The sequence below is a fragment of the Capra hircus genome, chromosome 4 (genome assembly GCF_001704415.2).
Source record: "Capra hircus breed San Clemente chromosome 4, ASM170441v1, whole genome shotgun sequence".
Taxonomy (NCBI): Eukaryota; Metazoa; Chordata; class Mammalia; order Artiodactyla; family Bovidae; genus Capra; species Capra hircus.
The window spans coordinates 113,171,572-113,195,831 of NC_030811.1; the positions used below are offsets into that span (position 1 = coordinate 113,171,572).

Consider the following 24,260-nt stretch of genomic DNA (forward strand, 5'->3'; position numbering starts at 1 on the left):
CACAGTTCAAAGGCATCAATTCTTTGGTGCTCAGCTTTCTTCACAGTCCAACTCTCACATCCATACATGACCACTGGAAAAACCGTAGCCTTGACTAGACGGACCTTTGTTGGCAAAGTAATGTCTCTGCTTTTGAATATGCTATCTAGGTTGGTCATAACTTTTCTTCCAAGGAATAAGCATCTTTTAATTTCATGGCTGCAGTCACCATCTGCAGTGATATAGTTATCAGTGTGTGACAAATCTGAGTTTTGCTTTTTAGAATGTTCTGGAACATTTTTTCTTGAATATTTTTGATCTGAGGCAGATAGGGAGGGCTGGCCACATCCATAATACCCAGCTTACCATGTTTCTGTCTCAGAATTCATTTCTCCTTCCTGGAGGTCCTCTCCTACACCAGGCACCCCTCCATACCCATCAGAGAACATTTTTCACTCCTTGAATTTCTGGCAGTGACAGCTCTTCGGAGAAGTCTGACCCACTGTTGAACAGAGTATGCTGTGTTGGTCTTGGTTAATTGTCATGTTTTGTTATATTTGACTCTATTACAGGACTAAAAGCTTTGAGGACTCTATTCAAAGAGACAACCTAAGGGTCTAGCAAAGCACTTATACATCATAAAGTCCATGCTTTGTTCTCCCAAATTTAACTTTTGTTCACAATTTCTCTTGAACTGGGTCTGTTTATAAATAAGTGAAAGGTTTGAATTACTACATTTAAGATTCACTTCAATGGTAAAAATCTCTAACTCAGTGAATAAAGAAAGATACTGTTTCTGTTTCATAAAATCATACCTCATTTCCCAGATAAATATACAGTCTTTACAAGATAATTATTGATTCGTAGTGGTTTCATCTCTAAGTCATGTCCAACTCTTGAGACCCCGTGGATTGTAAGCTTACAGGATGCATAAATATTCACTGTTTAAAACCCAGAAATTATGAGGAAGGAATTGAAGTAGCTTGATCTTGCTGCACAAAGCGTTATAAATCTTTAGTAAGTAGACTGAAAATATACATAACACTTCAGCTTTTTGAATCTAAAAAAAAATCACTTGGTCAAATTCAAATAATGTATAGAGTGTAGCAATTCATAAAAGGCAACTTTTCACTAAGGTGTATACACAAAACAGCAGTAACTTACTCCCCAGGTGTTATGTTGTAATGCATTTTTCTCCACTGTGTGGTTGTATTATAAGTTGTTCAGTCCATCCCTGTGTGTCGACATTTGCTTCCAGCTTCTTGCTACTGTCTTCTATAGGATGTAACAAACCACCTTGTTTGCTCTGTTTGATGAATTTCTCTTGCTTTTTTCACTAATCCCACTCTCGGTTTGGAATTAAGCTGATCAGAGGGAGCTCATATTTGCTTTCCCCAGAAAGGCTAGTCAGGTCTGTTCTCCCAGCACTGCTGCTGATAAGGCCCATTTCCTAAAACACTCAGTGATAGTAGGGATTCACATTGTTTTTAATCCTTACCATGTTGATCATCTGAACATTTATTTTCCAGATAAATTTTCTTTTTATTTTCCAGACAGATTTTCTTCCATGAACATAGCTGATTTCCCAGTAAGCATATTTTTGCTATTTTGTGGTATTTTTAATGACCTCCATATTCAGATAGGCTGTTAGCCTGGTTTTCTTTTGGAGTACTCATTTTTAGAAAATTGATTTAAAGGCATTACGTTTGTAATGCTTTATTTTAAATTCTTTGAGAATATTTGGATGCACTTGGTGATGTGGAGATCACACTCTGGGGTATGCAGAGTCCTTGACCTTTTAAGTTATTTCTTAGTAGGCGTTAATGTTTCAACAATTGAAGCCATCTGACCCCCCCAAAAAGAAAAAAAAGCCTTTGTACATCTTACCTAAGCAATATGATGGTCAGGGTAAATGAGAGTGAATAATTATGGGTGTAATGGGAGTCCTTGAATATAATTGGACTCATAAGTCAAATGAGACAATTCATAACAGTTTGGCCCAGTATTTCAGCTTTGTCTGTTAAATTATTCATATGAATACTTTTATGAGTTTAGCCATGATAATTTGATTGGTGTTGATTCATGACATCAGCTATCTTAGCCTCGTATCTTAGCCCTTGATTTTTTCCATTTATGTACAATTAATGATTATGGGAAGCTGGGGAAAATTCATTTTTCTTAACATAAGAAACACCTTTCCCCGCAGACTTATTGGGGCTGTCTGATGAGCATTTACTATTATTGGTAGTTTAATAAGTGTGGTAATAATAATCCTCACTATCTTAAGGGAAAATACTATAAGTCTGTATTTTACAACTGAGGGAAATGGCATTCAGAGAGGTTAGGTAGGTTTCCAGAAGTTACACAGCTTGTTGGCTGAGATTGGATGCAAATCCTAATTTACATGGATTAAAAGATGAGGCTGTACCCACCCCACAGTGATGGCCAAAGGGCACAGGGCCATTCTCTGACTTGGGTCCTGCTCCTCCATCGCCAGGGAAATCCAACACCTAGGTAGTCACATCCTCTTTCCATTTTGTAGCATCTGCTGCATAGACAGACTGTTTGTGACGTGAACAGGTGTTTGCAGTCACGGCCTGCGGTGCATGTGTGTGAGAAGGTACGTGTATGTGAGAAGATGCACAGAATGGAAGCAGCTGTGGTGGCCAGACATGCACTCAAAGGATGCTCCTTAGAGGCTGGCCCAAGGGGTGTGACTTCCAGTGGGCAGTGTCCAGAGGTGTGGCAGAGACCAAGAGCCAGGGTCCACCAGTGACTTCCGGTTTGAATTGAAAGAATGAGGCATTCTGTTCTGGCAGAGAAAGAGCTCCTGAGCCCAAGGCTGTGAACATGAAGCAATTATCTCAGCAATCATTTTGGAAATCTAGGGGTTTGGCGACTGGCAACATCTCAGTTATTTCAGCTTGAGCTAGATAATTCACATAATTATCCTAATAGATCTGCACACATAATGCCCAGCATCAGTATTATTCCACACCAGAATCTCCTAAAATGATTGGGAAGGGGGTATTTTATGTTCACATCTGTATTTATGTGAGAAAGGATCATATTTAGCTTAATAATACACCTTTTTCTAGCACTAGAATCTTTCCATCTGCTCATTTAATAACTGCTTCATGAGTTACATATGAATCCTCATTGGTTGTGCATTATATCAGCCATTCATAAACCCAGCTGAATATCAGGAGCCTCTGGGAAGTTTTTCTCTTTTTAAATTTGAGTCTTTTTATCTGTGAGTCTGAAGATCTGATTCTGTTGGAGGTGGACCTGGGAATCAGCATTCTTCAAAAAGTTCCCCTAGAGAATCTGATATATAGTTGAAAGTATTAACCGCCGTTTTCACCACACAGTGCCCACCCTTGTTAGAGAGTGCTCCTTGTTTTACAGTAAAATATTACTTTATATTTTATTTTATATAATGTGTATCCTGTCATGGGACCTTCAGTCCAGTAAAGATCTGTAATCCTTCAAGTGGCTGGTAAAGAGCTCCATGAGTCAGTGTCTATCTTTATTTTATATTTAAGATTTATTTATCTCCTTGGAGTATATTTGTTTTACATTACTGTGTCAATTTGTGCCGTACAGCAAAATGAATCAGCCATATGTATACATATAGCCCCTGTTTTTGGATTTCCTTCCCATTGAGGTCACCGCAGAGCACTGAATGGGGTTCCCTCTGCTGTACAGCAGGTCCTCATTAGTTACCTATTGTATACATAGTGGTGTATATATATCAATCCCAGTCTCCCAAGTCATCCCGCTCCCTGGGCCCCACTTGGTCTCCATATATTTGTTCTTTACGTCTGTCTCTATTTCTCTTCTCTTTAGAACAATACTCAGGTTTTGAATTAATTAACTTTAGCCCGCGCTGGGTCTTCACTGCCGTGCACGGGCTTCCCCCGGTGGCAGCGCGTGGACTTCTCACTGCAACGGCGTCTCTTATTGCAGAGCGCAGGCTCTAGGCACATGGGCCTCAGTGGCTGCAGTGTGTGGGCTCTCCAGCCCCGCTTCAGGAGTTGTGGTGCACAGACCTAGCTGCCCTGTTGCACGTGGAGTCTTCCCTGAGTAGGAGTCGAACCTGTATCCCCTGCATTGGTGGGTGGACTCTTAACCACTGGGCCACTGGGGACGTCCACGTGCCTCTATTTCTGCTTTGCGTATTAATCTTTAAGCTCCACCTCTGCCACTGGCCACATATACTCTGCATCTCACACAGAATATACCATGAGGGTTAGTGTGTCATGTTCATTTTTAAACATCCACATTTTCTTTCAGACATCTCTGGAGTCTTAAAGATTCTGCTTCTGCATGTTCCCCTTAAACCTCCCAAGACTGTGTCTTTGGCACCAACCCTTTCAGCCCCGCCTGGGCTCCGCGTGCATTGTTTTGTTGTGTTTACATTTTGTTGGATTGCTCATACTTGTATCTCAGTCCCTACTTTATGGCTTTTTTTGAGGCCAGAAATCAGATCACCGGAGCCTGCCGCGCCCTGGTGCTCACTGAGGACCTGCAGATGTGGGATTTTCCCGAAGTGTGCTCCACACGTCCACCCGTGTGCCTTTGCACTTCTGTTCTCAGTGCCATTATCAGTCATTTATCTTTCAAATGGTAGTTTCTGTAGAAATATTTTCTTTGGGACTTTAAGCTTATTCATTGCTCTTTTATTAACTATATAGCAATTTGATGTTTGTATTAATAAGCAGTATGATCAATTTCGGAGAAGGCAGTGGCACCCCACTCCAGTACTCTTGCCTGGAAAATCCCATGGATGGAGGAGCCATGGGGTTGCTAAGAGTTGGACATGACTGAGCGACTTCACTTTCACTTTTCACTTTCATGCATTGGAGAAGGAAATGGCAACCCACTCCAGTGTTCTTGCCTGGAGAATCCCAGGGACAGAAGAGCCTGGTGGGCTGCCGTCTGTGGGGTCGCACAGAGTCAGACACGACTAAAGCGACTTAGCAGCATGATCAATTTACCATATCTGTTCTTATATTTTGTTTTTTTTTGGCCATTCTGCATGGCTTGTGGACCTCAGCTCCCCGACCAGGGATTGAACTAAGGCTGCCAGCGGTGCAAGCCCAGAATCCTAACCACTAGGCAACCAGGGAGCTCCCATATCTGTTCTTTCAGAAATCCACATTTCTAGTACTGGGCCTTAGGAGGACTCACTGGGGGCCCATGGGCCTGGCCGGTGGTTTGAGCCACGTCGCCCTCTAGACGTAGCTGGAGACAGTGGTCCTTGGGCGCCTCAGTTTGCTCTGCCTGGTGTCCTTCTTGCAGGACGCAGCCGCTGGCATCACTTGTGGGAATGGAGGCAGGTTCACTGTGGGGTGTGGACCCAGATGCCCAGCCTAGGAGGGAGCCTGGCGGAAGGACCGAGCCAGGGCGCCAGCTCACACTGTACTTCCTGGGTCTGCATTTTGCCCCTCTGTTCATGGAGGGCCATTTTCAGATCTGCCATGTCAGGAAGGGAGGCCCGGACTGCTGAGACTGACAGGCTATGTGGGGCCGAATTAGAGGCTGGGACCCCCTGCTGCCCCAGAGACTGCCCCAGGCTCCTCCTCACCTGGGATGTCTGGGATGGGCAGGGGATGCAGGTGTGGGTTTCATGGGGACCTTGGGGGAGGCAGGTGTGTGCTGCCTGGATCCAAAACGAGATGTAACAGTGGCAGAGGTGGGGACTCGTGAGGACAGAGGCAAGGAGCCTGGAGATGAGGTCTCATTTGGGCGGCGCCATCTCTGCCACCCCCAACCCTCCATTGGTGGCTTAGAATTGAAGGTCATGTCACAGGCTTTGTTTTAATCTGTAGGAATAAACAGGAAGCCTTTCTCCCTGTCCTTTCCCATCTGCCCATCCCCCTTCAGCTGCAGGAGCCAAGGGAGGCTACCATGATGTCTGTCCTTGTTTTTGATGTTGTGAGATGCCCTGTGTGTGAAACTTCCCAGGGTGTCCTGACTTAGGGTACACTCGAGACTGTTGGTGCAGGGACCTGCAGGATGAGAGCGGGGTGGGGGCTGTCAGGGATGCCGCAGGAATCCCGGGACTCAGACCTGCCCCATCTTCCTCTCCTTGCAGACCGCACACCTGCTGGCACCCCCCTGATGCGGGGCGGCCCCCTTCTCCTGGCACAGACAGCTGCCCTCCTGCGGAAGCGGCTTCTCCACGCTGGCCGGGCCTGGAAGGGCACCATCTCCGACCTGCTGCTGCCCGTGCTCTTCGTGGCCTTGGCAATGGCCTTGTTCATGGTCCAGCCTTTGGCCATCAACTACCCTCCCCTCAAACTGACACTGGGTCATTACGACAAGGCAGAAACCTACTTCTTCAGGTAAGAACCTTCCCTTGTTTTTCCCCCTTGTGCTTCCAAATTACCTCCGGACAGGTTATGAGTAGCGGTAGCTCTGATTCTGGAAGAATTTCAAATATACACAAATTGTTATCATTTTGGAGGTCTGTGTACTTAAGGGTGAGTGCTGAATAGTTTTGCTTTTTTGGAGTCCGTCCTGTGATAGATGCTAAGGGCACACGAGGCAGACCTGGTCCAACCTCTCTGTCCCTGGGAGTCCTGCCCACTCCCACACCCCCCGGGTAGCCGAGTCCCCTCAGTGGAAAAAGGGCCATGACTTCTGATGTGCAGAGAGTCGGGAACACAGCCCCCCCAGGCCCACAGGACTGGGAGGGCTGTTTCTGGTCCAGGATGGTTATGACTTCAGAAGAGTACGTGTGTGTGTGCGTGCTAAGTCACTCAGTCGTGTCTGACTCTTTGTGGTCCCATGGACTGTAGCCCACCAGGTTCCTCTGTCCATGGAATTCTCCAGGCAAGAATACTGGAGTGGGTTGCCATTTGCTTCTCCAGAGGATCTTCCTGACCCAGGGATCAAACCCTCATCTCTTACATCTCCTGCAGAAGGGTTCTTTACTACCAGCGCCACCCGGCCAGCCCTTAGTAGAGTATATGGATTGCATATTTCACACTTCAAGGCTGCTTCCAGACACCGGCCCTCAACTGCGCACGCCCCTTTACGGAGAAATGTCTGGATTTTTCTCTCTAAACAGGATGGGTCCAGGCACAGCTCCAAGTCAGATTAGGCCCTATTTCTGCCAGCATGTTCAGGCCAGTTCGAGTGTTGCCACCAGATATGTTTACATAGGAATTTCTCAGAGCTTCGAGGGGTGCTGTTTCACTCACAGCACAGTGGAACTGGGGACCCGAGAGGTGTCCCTGGCCCCTGAAACCCTTATCCTGGGCGGGCTGGCTCTGCCAGATTGCGTTCAGAGCATCGTTGCTGGGCATCTGCTATGGTGTCTCTGCACTGAGCGCCGAGACTGGCCCGTCCTCCTTCTGGGAGGCAAAGCCCATTCCGTCAGAGTGGAGACCAGGGCTCAGGGTGCTGGGCCCCCGCTGAGCCTACATCTTCATTGGGCTGTGCACAGTGCAGGCAGCCAGGAGGCTGGGTTACTTTGATTTTGTCAGATGCATCCCTTGATGAAAATACTGAGCTCCATGAGCTCAGCTCTGCATGCCTGCTGACCTTTGCGTCAGTTTTGGAATGAGATTTAAACAGATACAGGCCCCAAAGACAAAGCTGAGAATAAACTATTCAGTTTGTTTCTGTCTCCCATGGTTACTGGTATTTACCTCCCCCATGGAGTCTGGGTGTGACCAGCAGAAAGCCCTCTCCGCTGCCTGCCTGTGTGAAGAACTCTGTGTCTGTTCTGACTGGTCCTTTGCGAGTGGGGTCCTCCTCTCTGGCTGCGTACTTTATTTGCCTTCTCTCATCTCTCGTTTACACTGTGCTTTAAAGGTGTAAGACGAATGTCCAATAAGGCCTTCTCTGGCCAAATGTTCAGATTTCTGTCACGCTCCTCCGGGGTATAGGAGGAGCTTGTACCAGACTGAGCCTTCCGCAGTGATCAGTGCAAATAAATAGAGGAAAACAATCGAATGGGAAAAACTAGAGAGCTGTTCAAGAAAATTAGAGATACTGAGGGAACATTTCATGCAAATATGGGCACAATAAAGGACAGAAATGGTATGGACCTAACAGACGTAGAAGATATTAAGAAGAAATGGCAGGAATACACAGAAGAACTGTACAAAAAAGAGCTTCACGTCCCAAATAACCACTATGGTGTGATCGCTCACCCAGAGCTAGACATCGTGGAATGTGAAGTCAAGTGGGCCTTAGGAAGCATCACTACCAACAAAGCTAGTGGAGGTGATGGAATTTCAGTTGAGCAATTTCAAATCCTAAAAGATAATGCTGTGAAAGTGCTGTACTCAATATGCCAGCAAATTTGGCCAACTCAGCAGTGGCCACAGGACTGGAAAAGGTCAGTTTTCATTCTAATCCCAAAGAAAGGCACTGCCAAAAAATGTTCAAACTATTGCACAATTGCACTCATCTCACATGCTAGTAAAGTAATGGTCAAAACTCTCCAAGCCAGGCTTCAACAGTACATGAATCATGAACTTCCAGATGTTCAAGCTGTGTTTATTATTATTTATCTTTATTTTTTTATTTTACTTTACAATACTGTATTGGTTTTGCCATACACTGACATGAATCCGCCACGGGTGTACATGAGTTCCCAATCCTGAACCCCCCTCCCACCTCCCTCCCCATAACATCTCTCTGGGTCATCCCAGTGCACCAGCCCCAAGCATCCTGTATCCTGTATTGAACCTAGACTGGCGATTTGTTTCTTACATGATAGTATACATGTTTCAATGCCATTCTCCCAAATCATCCCACCCTCTCCCTCTCAAGCTGTGTTTAGAAAAGGCGGAGGAACCAGAGATCAAATTGCCAACATCCGTTTGATCATAGAAAAAGCAAGAGAGTTCCAGACAAACGTCTATTTCTGCTTTATTGACTACATCAAAGCCTTTTCTGTGTGGGTCACAACAAACTGTGGAAAATTCTGAGAGAGATGGGAATACCAGACCACCTGACCTGCCTCTTAAGAAATCTGTATGCAGGTCAAGAAGCATCAGTTAGAACTGGACATGGAACAACAAACTGGTTCCAAATTGGGAAAAGAGTATGTCAAGGCTGTATATTGTCACCCTGCTTATTTAACTTATATGCAGAGCACATCATGTGAAATGCCGGGCTGGTGAAGCACAAGCTGGAATCAAGACTGCCGGGTGAAATATATAACCTCAGATACACAGATGAAACCACCCTAATGGCAGAAAGTGAAGAACAACTAAAGAGCCTCTTAATGAAAGTGAAAGAGGAGAGTGAAAAAGCTGGCTTAAAGCTCAACATTTAAAAAACTAAGATCATGGCATCCAGTCCCATCACTCCATGGCAGATAGATGGGGAAACAATGGAAACAGTGACAGACTATTTTTGGGGGCTCCAAAATCACTTGCAGATGGTGACTGCAGCTATGAAATTAAAAGACGCTTACTCCTTGGAATAAAAGCTATGACCAACCTAGACAGCATATTAAAAAGCAGAAACAACTTTGCCAACAAAGGTCCATCTAGTCAAAGCTATGGTTTTTCTAGTAGTCATGTATGGATATGAGAGTTAGACTATAAAGAAAGCTGAGTGCTGAAGAATTGATGCTTTTGAACTGTTGTGTTGGAGAAGACTCTTGAGAGTCCCTTGGACTGCAAGGAGAACAAACCAGTCAATCCTAAAGGAAATCAGTCCTAAATATTCACTGGATGGACTGATGCTGAAGCTCCAATACTTTGGCCACCCAATGCGAAGAACTTACTCCTTGGAAAAGACCCTGATGCTGGGAAAGATTGAGGGCAGGAGGAAAAGGGAGCAACAGAGGATGAGATGGTTGGATGGCATTACCGACTCAATGAACCATGAGTTTGACCAAGCTCTGGGAGTTGGTGATGGACAGGGAAACCTGGCATGCTTCAGTCCATAGGGTAGCAAAGAGTCGGACACAACTGAGTGACTGAACTGTTATATCCATTATAAGCTATAACTTTTTAACCCTCTAAGTTATAAGCTCTATAACCCTGTAACTATGTTGAGCTTTTTAATTACAAATATGTTTTTTGAAGCAAGTACTATAAGATACAGAGAAGCCTAAATTTAAAAGTAAATCATATGTGTTCCTACTAGCCCTACCTACTGCAAACCTGTTGTTGTGTCATCTACCCCTTGTTAACATAAAATATTTTTCAATCCAGGCATTTTTACTTTTGGGCTTCCCAGGTGGTGCTAGTGGTAAAGAACTTGCCTCCATTGCAGGAGACACAGGAGACATTGGTTTGATCCCTGGGTCTGGAAGATCCCCTGGAGGAGAAAATGGCAACCCACTCTCCCCTTCTTGATTGGAGAATCCCATGGACAGAGGAGCCTGGCAGTCTGCAGTCCTTAGTGTTGCAGAGAGTCGGACAAGATTGAAGTTCCTTAGCGCACATGCATGCGTTTTTATTTTTATAAAGATGAGCTCACACTGTAACACTATTCATCTTTTGCTTTTCCACTGTGGATCTATTTTTGTACAGTGGTGCCAGTTCCTTGGACTTGCTATAGAATGTTGCCTGGAGGGGCCATAATTTATGTTAACAGTCTCTATTTGGGGACATGTATAGATTTAATTATTTAGGGAAGCTTTCCTACTATGGACAGTGGTGTAGGAATACTTTGGATTTGTGCAACTGTACATTTTTTCCTTTACCATACATTTCTGTTACAAGTTTTTCCAGGATAGCATCAGTAATTTCAGGGAAGATATTACCAAATTATCCCTGGTGGCTCAATGGTAAAGAATCCACCTGCTGGTGCAGGAAACATGGGTTCAATCCCTGGACTGGGAAGATCCTCTGGAGCAGGATATGGCAACCCACTCCAGTATTCTTGCCTGGAGAATTCCATGGACAGAGGAGCCTGGTGGGCTGCAGTCCATGGGGTTGCAGAATGGGACACAGCTTAGCCACTCAGCCACCATCACCACCACCACCAGCCACCACCATCCTTACAAATGTGCACTAACTTGCAGTCGCATAACACTTCTGTTTCCTTTACTCGGCAAGTATTTATTATGCATCTCTGTGTGCATGCTCAGTCGCTTCAGTTGCTTCCAACTCTCTGTGACCCCATGGACTGTAACCCAACTGCCTCCTCTGTCCATGGAATTCTGCAGGCAAGAACACTGGAGTGGGTATGCCTTCCTCCGGGGGAATCTCCAAACCTAGGGATCGAACTTATGTCTCCTGCACTGCAGGCAGAAGCCCTATTATGCACCTGCTGTATGGAAGATACCATTCTTGGTGGTCACACGCATGTGAATCAGTTCAGTTCAGCTCAGTTCAGTCGCTCAGTCGTGTCTGACTCTTTGCGACCCCATGAATCGCTGCACGCCAGGCCTCCCTGTCCATCACCAACTCCCGGAGTTCACTCAGACTCGGGTCCATCGAGTCAGTGATGCCATGCAGCCATCTCATCCTCTGTCGTCCCCTTCTCCTCCTGCCCCCAATCCCGTGAATAGAACAGGCTAAAGTCCCCACGTTCGTGGGAGAGAGGAAGCTTATTTCTCCCAAGGGCTCTCTATCACTTTTGACTCCGTGGCTTGCTACTGTTTCTGTTAGGCAGCTCTTAGGTTTCTCTTAAGACTGAACATTCTCAGTCGCTTTGTGGTTGTTCTGCATTGTACTTTGCATGTTGAATAGATCAAGCATCACATACAATTAATCTCCACTCTCAGTGTTTTTCCCTCTCCTCCGCCCCATCTTAACCTTTTCTTCTCAAGCAGGTGGGCATTTCTCTTCATGGGGCTCATGGCACTGAAATGCTTCCAGTTGGTTGCCAGTACCAATTCAGGTTCTCTGCTGTGTTATTAATTCAGTAATTATGTATTTTTGTTGTTTGTTTGTGAGCATTTTTTCCAGCTCTCACAGTATTAATCTTTCATAAAAGTAATGCACTCCAAAATTATTTTGAGTCTGAGAGTTAGAGATCTTTTAATATTTTCTTCCATTTCTAAGAGTAAATCTTTCAAGTGAGAACAAAGATATTTCTCTTGTTGCATGAATTATGAAACAGAGGAGCCTACATATTCGATGCTCATTTTCTCATATTTACAGATGGGGACCCATCAGAGATTACATATTTCTCTTCTACTTGTCTTTAATTTCAGACTAAACAGAAAAGAACAACTTTGCAGGTTGTTGCTTTTTGTTTCAGTAGAGTAGGGGTGTACCTAAATATGGGGGGAAAGCTAAGATCCTGCTGGAGATCATTAATTTTGCTGGAAACGTTCCTTCCTTGTCTGAGTTCTTGTCTTTTACGTTTGCTGTGGGCGAGGGGAGAGCCTCTGTCCACTTCAGTGGGCACAGCTGCGCTGCTGAGGGCTCTCCATCACCCTGGCTGCCTGCTCTGGATCCCGGATGCCCTAGTGGGGTGACCCCATGTGCTGGTTTACTAGAGGTGAGGTCTGGCATTGTGGTGCATAAGTTAATCATACCCTTTCATGCTCAGAAGTTTCCTCAAAACCCTATTTCTTGGTTTCAGAAAGAAAGCCCTGTGTAGGTGTGTGAGTCTCAGTCACTGTTACTTTATTTATTTAGTTTGGTTCAAGGTGTCTGTTTATTCAGTGACTTTGTTTTTGTTGTGGTGAAATATGTATGACAGGAAACGTAACCACGTAAACTGGTTCTAGCTGTATCAACCTTAGATTCATTGAGTGTCTTTGCTGTTTGGGTTTCTCTGGCTGCTGGGGCCCTGGGGCCATGTTTGTTCTGAGATGCTCGGGCGGTGCAGAGGGGCCCGAGCCGTGGCGGTTTCCTCCTCTGCGCCCTCCACGCTCCCTGGCTCAGGAGGAGGAAGGCGTCTGCCCTCTCATTCAGCTTTTCCTCTCCTCTTTGGGGCCAAGAGACCAGGGAGGTTGTAGTCAGCAGGTCTCTGAGGGCCATCCTCTGGAGGACTGGCCCGTTCTCTTCCTTGCCCTGGGTGCTTTGCAACTGTTCTTCAAATGCCATCCCTGTGCCACCTGGCCCTGAGATAGCTCTGCCTGAGAAGTGCCCGTGGAGCCCAGGATCCCCTGGAGCTGATGCCTGTCAGATTCCAGGGCTGGGTCGGGGCAGCGGGGCACTGGACAGCAAGCAGAGTGGGGAGAGTTGTGTGCAGGTCACTTCCACCCAGAAGCCCCACGTTTCTTGATTTGGTTTGATCGCCAAGAGCTACACCTGGGGACTCCTGTTAACAACACGAAGACCTTTGGGATGATGTGTAGTAATCCACATTAGCTCAAGCAAGCCCCTGGGCCGTGCTGCTGCACGTGAAGCTTTGAGACGTGCTGACATAGAGAGGAAGCAGAGCCCATGTAGGAGTCCCAGTCTAGCACTGTTTCCAATTCCTGCAGTCTGGTAAGGACAGGCTCCCCATGCCTCTAGCAGTGCTCTAAATACAGGTATGAGTTTGAAGATAACAAAAAAAAGGAGTTAAAGAACAGGCCACGGGCTTGATCCCTGGGTAGGGAAGATCCCTAAAGAAGGGCATGGCAACCCACTGCAGTATTCTTGCATGGAGAATCCCGTGGTCAGAGGAATCTGGTGGGATACAGCCCATAGGATCGCAAAGAGTTGAACACGACTGAAGTGACTTAGCATGCATGCATGCACGAAGAACAAGCATTTAAATTTTATGGCAAAATCAATAATGTAATGCTAGTTGTTTTTTTTTTTTTAAGTGACCTTTAGACCTAAGCAAAAAAGTGGCAAAAGTAAGACATAACTTTGAATCTTGCTTTTAATAATTATCCCTAGTAAACAACTTCGTGGATCAGTATTTTTCTCAGGAAAAAAATTTCAAACTTTCATATTTGTTCTTGGATTAATGGGTCGAAAGGGAGCAATTCAGAGTATTTCCACAGATGCCACAAATAATGTTTTCATTTTACGAGCCACATTTCCTTGGGAAATATGTCCCTTTCCTTCTAAAAGTGTTTTCTCATTTGTCAGAAACTTGAAGACTATTTATACAGAGGTCACACTGCCTACTTATGAGATGTAGCTTTGCCATAAATTTCAGCATCTTTCATCACTGCAGAGTTCTGGCCATGGCTGTAGGGAATCAGATTAGGCCAGTTGTAAACCACCTGGACATTTTAAACTCATGGTTATATTTCATGTAGTGAGGAAGGTGGCGTTTTCCTGTAAATAATTATTCGTTTTGATTTTGGATGCTGTAGCAGTATTTGCATTCCAGCTTAGGTCTGAAAGTAAAGTTGTCCTCAGCGGAAATATATGACTTATTTGGTGTAATGAGTTGTTATTTCTTTTCCATTAAAGTTGTCCTTTCTCAAAGGTAAGAGGTCCAGGAAGATCCAGTTGAGAGAAGTAAGATAACTGGGTGGAGATGAAGGATTAGGTCTATGATTTCAGCATATCAGCAAGATCACAATTTGTTCACAGATGGCTCAGGTGTAAAGAATCTGCCTGCAAGGCTGGAGACCCGGGTTCAGTCCCTGGGTGGGGAAGATCCCCTGGAGGAGGAAATGGCAACCCACTCCAGTATTCTTGCCTGGAGAATTCCATGGACAGAGGAGCCTGGCGGGCTACAGTCCATGGGGTGGCAAGGAGTCAGACATGACTGAATGACAGCACGCATGTGCATGGTTGTGATTAATCGTGGGAAGCCCCACTCCTAATCAGCCTAATTTAGACAGGTGTAAAATACTGTTGGGCTTCCCTGGTGGCTCAGAGGTTAAGCGTTTGCCTGGAATGCAGGAGACCTGGGTTCGATCCCTGGGTCGGGAAGATCCCCTGGAGAAGGAAATGGCAACCCACTCCAGTACTCTTGCCTGGAGAATCCCATGGAGGGAAGAGCCTGGTAGGCTACAGTTCATGGGGTCGCAGAGAGTTGGACATGACTGAGCCACTTCACTTCACTTCACTTCAAAATACTGTTAGTCAGGGCTATGGTTTTTCCTGTGGTCATGTATGGATGTGAGAGTTGGACTGTGAAGAAAGCTGAATGCCAAAGAATTGATGCTTTTGAACTGTGGTGTTGGAGAAGACTGTTGAGAGTCCCCTGGACTACAAGGAGATCCATCTAATCTATCCTAAAGGAGATCAGTCCTGGGTGTTCTTTGGAAGGACTGATGCTGAAGCTGAAACTCCAGTACTCTGGCCACCTCATGTGGAGAGTTGACTTATTGGAAAGGACTCTGATGCTAGGAGGGATTGGGGGCAGGAGGAGAAGGGGACGACAGAGGATGAGATGGCTGGATGGCATCACCGACTCAATGGACTTGAATTTGAGTGAACTCTGGGAGTTGGTGATGGACAGGGAGGCCTGGCATGCTGCAATTCATGGGGTCGCAAAGAATCGGACATGACTGAGCGGCTGAACTGAACTGAACTGAACTGAAAATACTGTTTCCTCTGCATTTTCTCAAGTAAAGATGTTTTGTAAAACTGATGTATAAAATTTACTGTAAAGTGTTTTTCCACATCTTCCCCAGACTAGAAGAATAGGGTGTCTTATCTTTGATGGTGTCTTCAATAAGGAGATTCCATCTTGGAGGACTTGGTTCCCATGGATGATGCTTGAACTGTTAATTAACTTCTGAGATTCATGCCAGTAAAATAGAGACTATAATTCACTGTGTGCTTAAAGCATACCTAGGGCTTCTTATCAAGAAAATATTCAGTCTAGTTTACATAGTCATGTCTGACTCTTTGTGACCCTATGGACTGCAGCCTGCCAAGCTCCTGTCCATGGGATTCTCCAGGCAAGAATACAGATCTTTCCCACCCAAGGATCGAACCCACATCTCCTGTGACTCCTGCATTGACAGACAGATTCTTTACCACTGTTGCCACCCGGAAAGCCTGTATAGAAACACTCAGTTATGTCTGACTCTTTGAGACCCCCCCATGGACTATACAGTCCATGGCATTCTCTAGGCCAGAATGCTGGAGTGGGTGGCCTTTCCCTTCTCCAGGGGATCTTCCCAACCCAAGGATCGAACTTAGGTCTCCTGCATTGCAGGCTGATTCTTTACAGCTGAGCCACAAGGGAAGCCCAAGAATACTGGAGTGGGTAGCCTATCCCTTCTCCAGGGGATCTTCCCAATCCAGAAATTTAACCTGAATCTCTTGCATTGCAGGTAGATTCTTTACCAACTGAGCTATCTGGGAAGCCTATAGAGAAACACACAGAAGACAAAATATAAGAAGTTTCTTTGCTGGGCTATGTAGTAGAGCAAATATTCATAGCAAACCGGAGCTCTGGCATTAAGAGAATAGTTGTATAGACTTTAATATGTTAATATGATGTAATGTTATACAGCCTTTAAAGTTAATTTTTAAAAAACATGCAGAAATGCTAGAGTTAGTAATATTTTAATTTTAAGTGAAAAGATGAGAAAAATGATGCAGTCGAATGCAGATATTTAAAAATGGGTTTATCTGTGGTGGCAAAATTGTGCTTTTACGATGCCTCTTCATCCTGGTTGACTTCACCATAAACAAGGTGAATGATGAGCTCTAACTGCACTGCTGGGAACATGTGCCTGGCCTGGTGGGCCTGGGGCTCGCTCTGAGGCAGAATGTCCTGAGAACTCCCGGCCGAGTACTGACCTCCCCCCTGTTCTTTGTCTCACGATAAGCAGCAGTGAGAACGATGGCCTAGAGCTCGCCCAGGTGCTCTTGCGGAAGTTTGGGGATCAAGATCCGTCCTGTGCTGACTTATACCCAGACCTGTAAGTACCTGACATCCTTTGTAGAAGTGCAGGCTCGAGCTGGCAACCCATAGGCTGGCAGGATCTCCTGGCACCTGTTCTCACTACAGGGAGAACAGTAACCGGGTGAGAGGGCAAGGTCAGAGCATGCCTGATGCTGTCTGTTGATAAAAGAACCCAAGAGAAGCTCCATCATTCTCCCTTCCCTTCCTTGGTGAATACAGGCTTCATATCATTGCAAAAATCAATTAGTAAAATCAATAATGAATAGCATTCAGTTAACTTACTAAAACCTCCAAAGAATAAAACTGTAAAAAGAATAAAGTAACAATTAAATATGAAATAGTTATTATTAATATTTATTATTTACTTTTTAGGGTAAACTTGTACCTATGAAAAGATTAATTTTTTTTTTAACTAAAGAGTTAAAAAGTCAATAACATCAGTGTGGGGGTGAATTACTTTGAAAACTTTTTTCTAAGATTTGAAAATGATATTAATAATATAGAGATGAGACCTTGATAAAGCACGCCTTTCTTCATAAACAGTCTTCTCTCTCACTTTGTTTGACTGTTATTTATTGAGGATCGTGCTGTTGTAGGAACCAGGATTGATGGAAGACTTAGGAATTTACAAATGGGGAAGTGATAAAAAACCTTAATGATGTATTAAGTACTAAAGCGTATGTTTTTCAGTAATAAATACTAAAATCCAGACAATAATGCCGTATCAGTGCATGTTTTCCTAATTTGTGATGACTCGTCTTGTGCATTATTGATGTTGGTAATGAACATGAGACTGAAGAACTATTACTGGTCTCGGTGAGGAAGAATTAATAGAAAGTTAATCATGTTGTTTCACTTTAGTCTTCTCTTGAAAGGGAAATAATTAATTTAACTAAATAAAAGCTTCCATGGTGATGCTTTTATTTCCCTTCCGTCTAAAGAAACATGCAGGATGTAAAAACTGTCTACCTTTGAGAAACTGAAATATAATCTGGGGCCCTGCAGGGTTTAGTCTGGGCCCAACCTGGCAACAAAGAAGAAAGAACAGTTGGCAGAAAAGAAAAAGACATTTATCTGGCCTTTCAAGAGAGGGGAAAAAAGGTAGCATCAGTGCTAAGACAGGAGACCATGTTCCAAATTCTGTTCAGACGTCAGTTTTACCCTCATGAACTGTTGCCAGAAATCAGGAGCCCCCAGACCCTCCTGCCTCACCCCTACCCCCGAGCTCTGCCCCTGCCCCACAGCCTGCAGATCCTCACTGTTCCTTCCTCAGCCTTTCCTCTGACTTCCTGGATCTGCTTCTGCTTCTTGTTCTTTCTCTGTGAAAGCCACCTGGTCCCTTAACGCCTTCCTGTTAACCATTTCTATGCTTTTCCTTGGTCAGCATGACCAAAAGCTGGAGGAGGGCGCCTTATACAGGAGGCACTTTGCATACTTACATCAGTAATAATTTCTGTCCATGCCTCATGATTAAGTCTTATTTACTGAAGTCCCAGGTTGAAACAAAAGGTTTTATTTAAAACAAATAATTTTCCTTCTATAAATGTAAAACAGTATTGAATTCAGTGTCTACATTTTCCATTGTGGGCAGACTTTAGCCATCATTTGATTATGAATTAGCAGACACATTTTAAGACAGTAGATGAGATTCTGTGTATTGACTGTTTTTCTGCTCAGACTCTGAGCTTCTGCTGAGGGAGAAGCTCTTACCTCTTCTCAGGCAGAAAGGTGAAGAAAGTGATAGTCATTCAGTCATGTCCATCTGTTGGTGACCCCATGGACTGCAGCTCACCAGGCTACTCTGTCCATGGAATATTGGAGAGTGTTGCCATTCCCTTCTCCAATGGATCTTCCCAACTCAGGGACTGAACCCAGGGCTCCTGAATTGCAAGCAGATTCTTTACCATCTGAACCAAGGCAGAAGGCAGTAAAAGTCCCCAGAAAGAACTATTGTGGTATAAATGTGAAATGAACTATCTGTTTTCCTATTGTAGTAGATGATGCCTAATTTAAATTTTAGAAGCAGATGGGTAGATTTCATCACTGAGGTTAATGCCACAAGGCTCGTGTCTGGTGTCACTCCAGCCATGGTGTCCCAACTGTAGCTCAAGTAAAATACTTTCCCCACTGGTTCTAGATCGTGTTCTGTATAGAACACTATCAGGCACTGAGCAAATCTTCTAGTTCTATTGCACGTTCAAATCCAGGTGGGAAGATGGGTCAGGTTGGTTTCTGTAGTTGGACGGCAGCAGCAGGAGCAGTCATGTTCAAGGTTCCATACTCCCAGGCTCACGAGGCCAGGTCCTCACTCCTGGCATCCCTGTGACAGCTTCCAGGCTGCAGAGGACCTGGGGCAATGGAAGCTGAGGTCAGGAATCTAAAGCACACCCAGAATGCACGTATTGAGCACCCAGGAAAGCTGGGGGAGACCCAGATTCTGGGTGGAGCCACGAGAGCCCACATCCCAGCTCTGCTGAGGACGCTCTTGAGTGATGTGGGCGTGACTCACCTCCCTCTGCTCTTTTAGCATCACTGTGCGCCCACATCTCTCAAGAGAGCAAGTGTCACCTCAGACCACAGGGTGTCACTGTGCCGAGACTTTTGTTCCTTCAGGCAAGTTTGTGTCAGAACCTTCCTTCCTGAGAGTAGGTCCTGAGAACCTCTCTCTGGCACTGAGATGCAAAGTGCACATCTGAATGTTGAAAACTGCAGGCAGGAAGGCCTGCGTCAAGCAGACCCATTCAGTCCAGCCTCGCCAGATGCGACAGACAGAGGGACCATGTCAGACACCCCCTTAGGATGACATCACTGCTCATGTGTCCTGTGAAGCCTGGCTGGTGCTCCACACACAACCCGGGGGTCCTGACCTTGGAGGGATGCAAATAGGTCTGATCCCCCATCCCCTATCTCCTGTGCCCTCACCGAGCACAGCTTCCCAGGACTTCCTGGAGGCTGGGAGGCTCCCACATCTAGAACCTGGTGAATGCTGTTGCTGGTCCCTGTGCAGCTTCAAGGTACATCTCTTTACTCTCTGGCTCAGAGGGTAAAGCGTCTGCCTGCAATGCAGGAGACCTGGGTTCGATCCCTGGGTCAGGAAGATCCCCTGGAGAAGGACATGGCAACCCACTCCAGTACTCTTGCCTGGAAAATCCTATGGACAGAGAAGCCTAGTAGACTACAGTCCATGGGATTGCAGAGTCGGACACGACTGAGCGACTTCACTTTCACTTTACTCTCTCAACCGGAAGCTAAGAGAAAAACCAGTGGAGGATTTGGACGAGACAAAGAGGACATTTTGAAGAAATGCATTATGTTGTAAATACTTGCGAACAGTCATCGAAGACCAGCAGTGGAAGCAAGGAAGGCTGCAAGCTTCAGGAGTGTAAACGGAGCCATTTTTTCCCGAGTGATTATCAGATACAGCAAGCAGTCTGATTAAGCACATCACTGCCTTGGATGCTGTCTCCCTGATCACTTTCAAGGCTCAAAACAGGAGTCTCCATAGGCTGGTCGACTGAGAAAGTCACACCAGGGAAGCCTTGAAGTGATTTTTGATACTGCAGAAATTTACATGGAAATTGTATTTTGCTGACCTGGTTAACAGAAATGGCAGGTTTCCTTTCATTGGCCTGGATGTTTTTCACCTTGATGTTCTAACACTAGAGCCACACCGCCTAGAGCAAAGAGCACGTGAGACTAACTTCCAAAGAGTGATGTCGGGTGAGCCCCTGGCTTCTGAGAACCCCAGTCCTTCTTCCTAGAAGTGAGGTTGCAGATGTTTGTGGTGAAAACATCTAGCCAGGTGCCTGTAGTTCACTAAAGGTTAATTTCCTCCTTTCTCTCCCAATTTGTGAGTAAATAACAATTATTAGTACTAAAGCAGATTTCAATTTGTAAACATTGCTGAAAAAAATCAAAACAAGAGGACTAACAAGGAGAACAGTGATAGGAAGCTTTGGAATACAGAGGTTCTGAAACTCTCCAGTAAGTTGGTTTCATAGCAGTTTCTGTGGCACCACCATTCTTCATAACAGAAATTTAATACTAGTTGCTTTTCTTTAAATGATGATCAGTTGTGATGTCACACAATGAAGAGAAGGTAGCAACTGCCTGTGTTTAGGAATTGCTGCACTGGTGTGGCAGAGGAGGCAATGGCCCCCCACTCCGGTACTCTTGCCTGGAGAATCCCATGGACTGAGGAGCCTGGTGGGCTGCAGCCCATGAGGTCGCTAAGAGTCGGACATGATTGAGCGACTTCACTTTCACTCTTCACTTTCATGCATTGGAGAAAGAAATGGCAACCCACTCCAGTGTTCTTGCCTGGAGAATCCCAGGGACAGGGGAGCCTGGTGGGCTGCCATCTATGAGGTCGCTAAGAGTCGAACACGACTGAAGCGACTCAGCAGCAGCAGCAGCAGCACTGGTGCTGAGGGTACCTGGTTTGGCCACCAGGAGCCCTGAGGTTCACGACAGCCCCCCCGGGAGCCTCAGTGGCACATTCAGTGCACGAACAGATGGAGAGCATCATTTAATATAATGGAAATAATGCGATTGTGATAAAGCATTGTCCTCAGGTTAACAGCTCGAGCTGTGAAAACAAATGTGAGCACTCTGCCTTCTGCATCACGGGGAGATAATGCTCTCGTGAGCTGTGCTCAGGTCTGGGGGCGGGGATGCTGTCATGGAGACGCAGCAGCTCTGTGATCTGAGTATCATTCCACCTTCTCCTTCATTTTATCAGGGAGAATTCTTCCTGCTGGCACCCTGACCCCTCCTCTCACTGGGGCGTCCAAGAGTCCTGCGGCTGCCTGGTAGGTTTCCTCGGTGTTTTTGATTTTTTAATAAGCCTAAACCTCAAGGAACAGAAGTGAGTTCACCTATTCTCCCAACTCACCCAACCCTCCCCTTCCCCTGCCTCCCCTTCCGCATGTCCATTCTGTACGTCTGCGTCTCTATTCCTGCCCAGAAGATAAGTTCATCTGGACCATTTCTCTGGATTCCATATCTATATATTAATATATGATATTTGCTTTTCTCTCTCTGACCTACTTCACTCTGTATGACAGACTCTAGGTCCATCCACATCTCTGCAGAAGTCAGATTCTGTCCCTTTTTATGGCTGACACTACTGTGTGTATATGTATGTACATGTGTGTGTGTATATACAGACGCATGCCACACACCTCTTTCTCTGTCGATCTGTTGATGTGTCGATTGCTTCCCTTGGTGCTCTGTGATGAGCTAGGTGGGTGGGATGAGGGGAATGGTCGGGGGGAGGTCCAAGAGAGTGGGAATACACATATAGCTGATTCTCTTCCTTGTTCAGCAGAAACTAACACAGTATTGTAAAGGATTTATACTCCAATTGAAAAAAAAAAAACAAGTTCACTCCCATCTGAAAAATCTTCGTTTTTGGTAACTACATGAACTTTCCAACTAAATGACTCTTAGGTTTCCTTGATTGGGTGCTTCTTGGAAAGGTGTCATGACATGGTTTCCAGGGTGACCCTCCCATTCATTTTCCATTGGTCGCAATCATTGACAGTCCAACAATGGAGCTGGAACTGCACTTCAGGGGAGAAATTTCCCAGAATTTCAAGGCAGGGTGACTTCAGGTTTCTTGTATTTTTATTTGAGTTTTGAAAGCTGGATGTTAAAAACTGAGATATCACGAGGCTCTTCTAACTATAAGTGAGCAATACAGTGACACACAGAAGTAGGTTACCCCTGTTACAGTGAGAGGCACACTGTCCAGTCTGTTGAGGAGAATGGAGTGAAATTTATGTGGAAAACTGGTTGGAACTCATCTCAAAGAAAATCTCAAGAGGCAGTGACTAAAGGGCACAGGTCTATTGGCTAAAATCAAGAAACAGATATGGCTATTTGAATTTACAGGAAAAAAATAAACAAAAATCTTAATTTAAATTGAGTTTTAAGAAAATGACCATGTGAGCATGTTTATAAGTGTTTTCTGTTCAGTTGTCCACAGGGTGTGTGTTAGTTGCTGAGTTGGTTCTGACTCTTTGCTACCTCATGGACCATAGCCTCTGTCCATGGAATTCTTCAGTCAAGAATACTGCAGTGGGTTGCCAATCCCTTCTTCAGGGGATCTTCCCAACCCAGGGACTGAACCCATGCCTCCTGCATTGCAGGCAGATTCTTTACCATCTGAGCCGCCAGGGAAGCTCTCCTGATAGTATAGTGACTTTAGAAAGGCTTCCTTTCGATGGACCCGGTCTCCTTTCTTCTCTTAGACCAAATATCTGGACTCAGGTGAGGCAGTTAGATAGCACCGTGGATGTAGGGAGGGCCCACCAGAGACCACTGATGGATGCCACATGTTACCCTTTTGGCCTTGGCCCTTGGTGATTCGGAACTCTATTTGCTGCTCCTTTGTGGTGACCAGCTATTCTGCTCAAGTTCTTTATGGACCCAATGATTTGTTTCTTCCCCATCTTGTTTATTCCATTAACTCAGGAACCCTATAAGTTTTCACTCCATGCTCTGATTCTTTGGCCTTGGTTCACTCATTCTGTTAGACTGGTACTTTTTATTACAAGCTCCCTGAAATTTATTGAAATTAGATTGGGTGTCAGTATCAGAGGAATGAATGAACGAGTACCAGAATGGTTGATGTTAAATTTGCTCGAATTCACATGAATCGTGAGATCTCAGAAATATGTATGCAAGGAGCAAAGCATTTCCTGTGAAAAAGCTCCATAGCCAAGGGAGCTTCAGAAATATCAGAGAAAGCACAGGTCCCTTTGCCATAGCTCCCACAAGATGCTCAAATCACAAGGAGTGGGAAAGAGGCAGCTTTTAATTTATCTGACTAAAGAACCCTTGTTTGTGTATGTGTGTGGCGCCTAGGTGCCTTGGCAGAATCTTCCGGAAATGCTGGTCTACTCGTTAGGAGTCAGAGGCCCTCAGGAGAGAGGGAGTAAGGTGGTCCCTGCCAGGCAAATATTTCCAGGCTCCAAGCCTCTGAGTGGCTGCGGAAAAGGAGTTTGTTTTCTGTTTCAGGCATTTAGGGAAGAAACACATTCTTTTGAATTTTCTCGCTTAACATCCTCTGACTTTCTTGGTGGTTCATCAAATGCAAGATGACCCCAGTGAAAATGTATTTTCCCTTTTGGGTTCTTACCCATCTGCCCAACTTATATACAGGAAAGGATTGGAAGTCCCCCAGTGTAACTAATGGCAAAGGTTGCAGTGGAATTCTGGTATAATTCTCAAATGTAGGTGACTCTTAAGAGAGACATGAGGAATCAGAACATATGAAAGGCCATCGATGAGTCACTAAAAAAGTGAGAGCAGGGAAGAGTCACATTTGCTTTACTTAAGTAGTATTGGGAAACCTGCATGTGGGTTGTGAACGAGCTTCTATTTCCCATCTTTGGAAATGATTGCAGAAGTGCCCCAATGCAAGCTCCAGGGCTCCCTACCTGACCAACCGCCTGGGCCACCGGCTTCTCAACCTCTCTGGCCTCCCGCTGGAGGAGTATTTGCTGGCGCCGACGGAAAAACCGAGGTGGGTTTGAAACCTCTACTGTATCTTTCCTGTTCGCAGAGTTACTTAGGAAATC

General features: G+C 45.3%; 1 protein-coding gene across 1 annotated transcript in view; it reads left to right on the forward strand.

Annotated features, from left to right (window-relative positions):
* Nucleotides 1–24,260, forward strand: part of ABCA13 (ATP binding cassette subfamily A member 13) — a 389,474-nt gene that overhangs the window by 209,405 nt on the left and 155,809 nt on the right. Inside the window, exons 43-46 of the mRNA XM_018047508.1 lie at nt 6,080–6,329; nt 16,601–16,690; nt 21,416–21,485; nt 24,087–24,205. Coding sequence (XP_017902997.1) covers nt 6,080–6,329; nt 16,601–16,690; nt 21,416–21,485; nt 24,087–24,205 — 529 coding nt within the window. The remainder of the gene's footprint in view (nt 1–6,079; nt 6,330–16,600; nt 16,691–21,415; nt 21,486–24,086; nt 24,206–24,260) is intronic.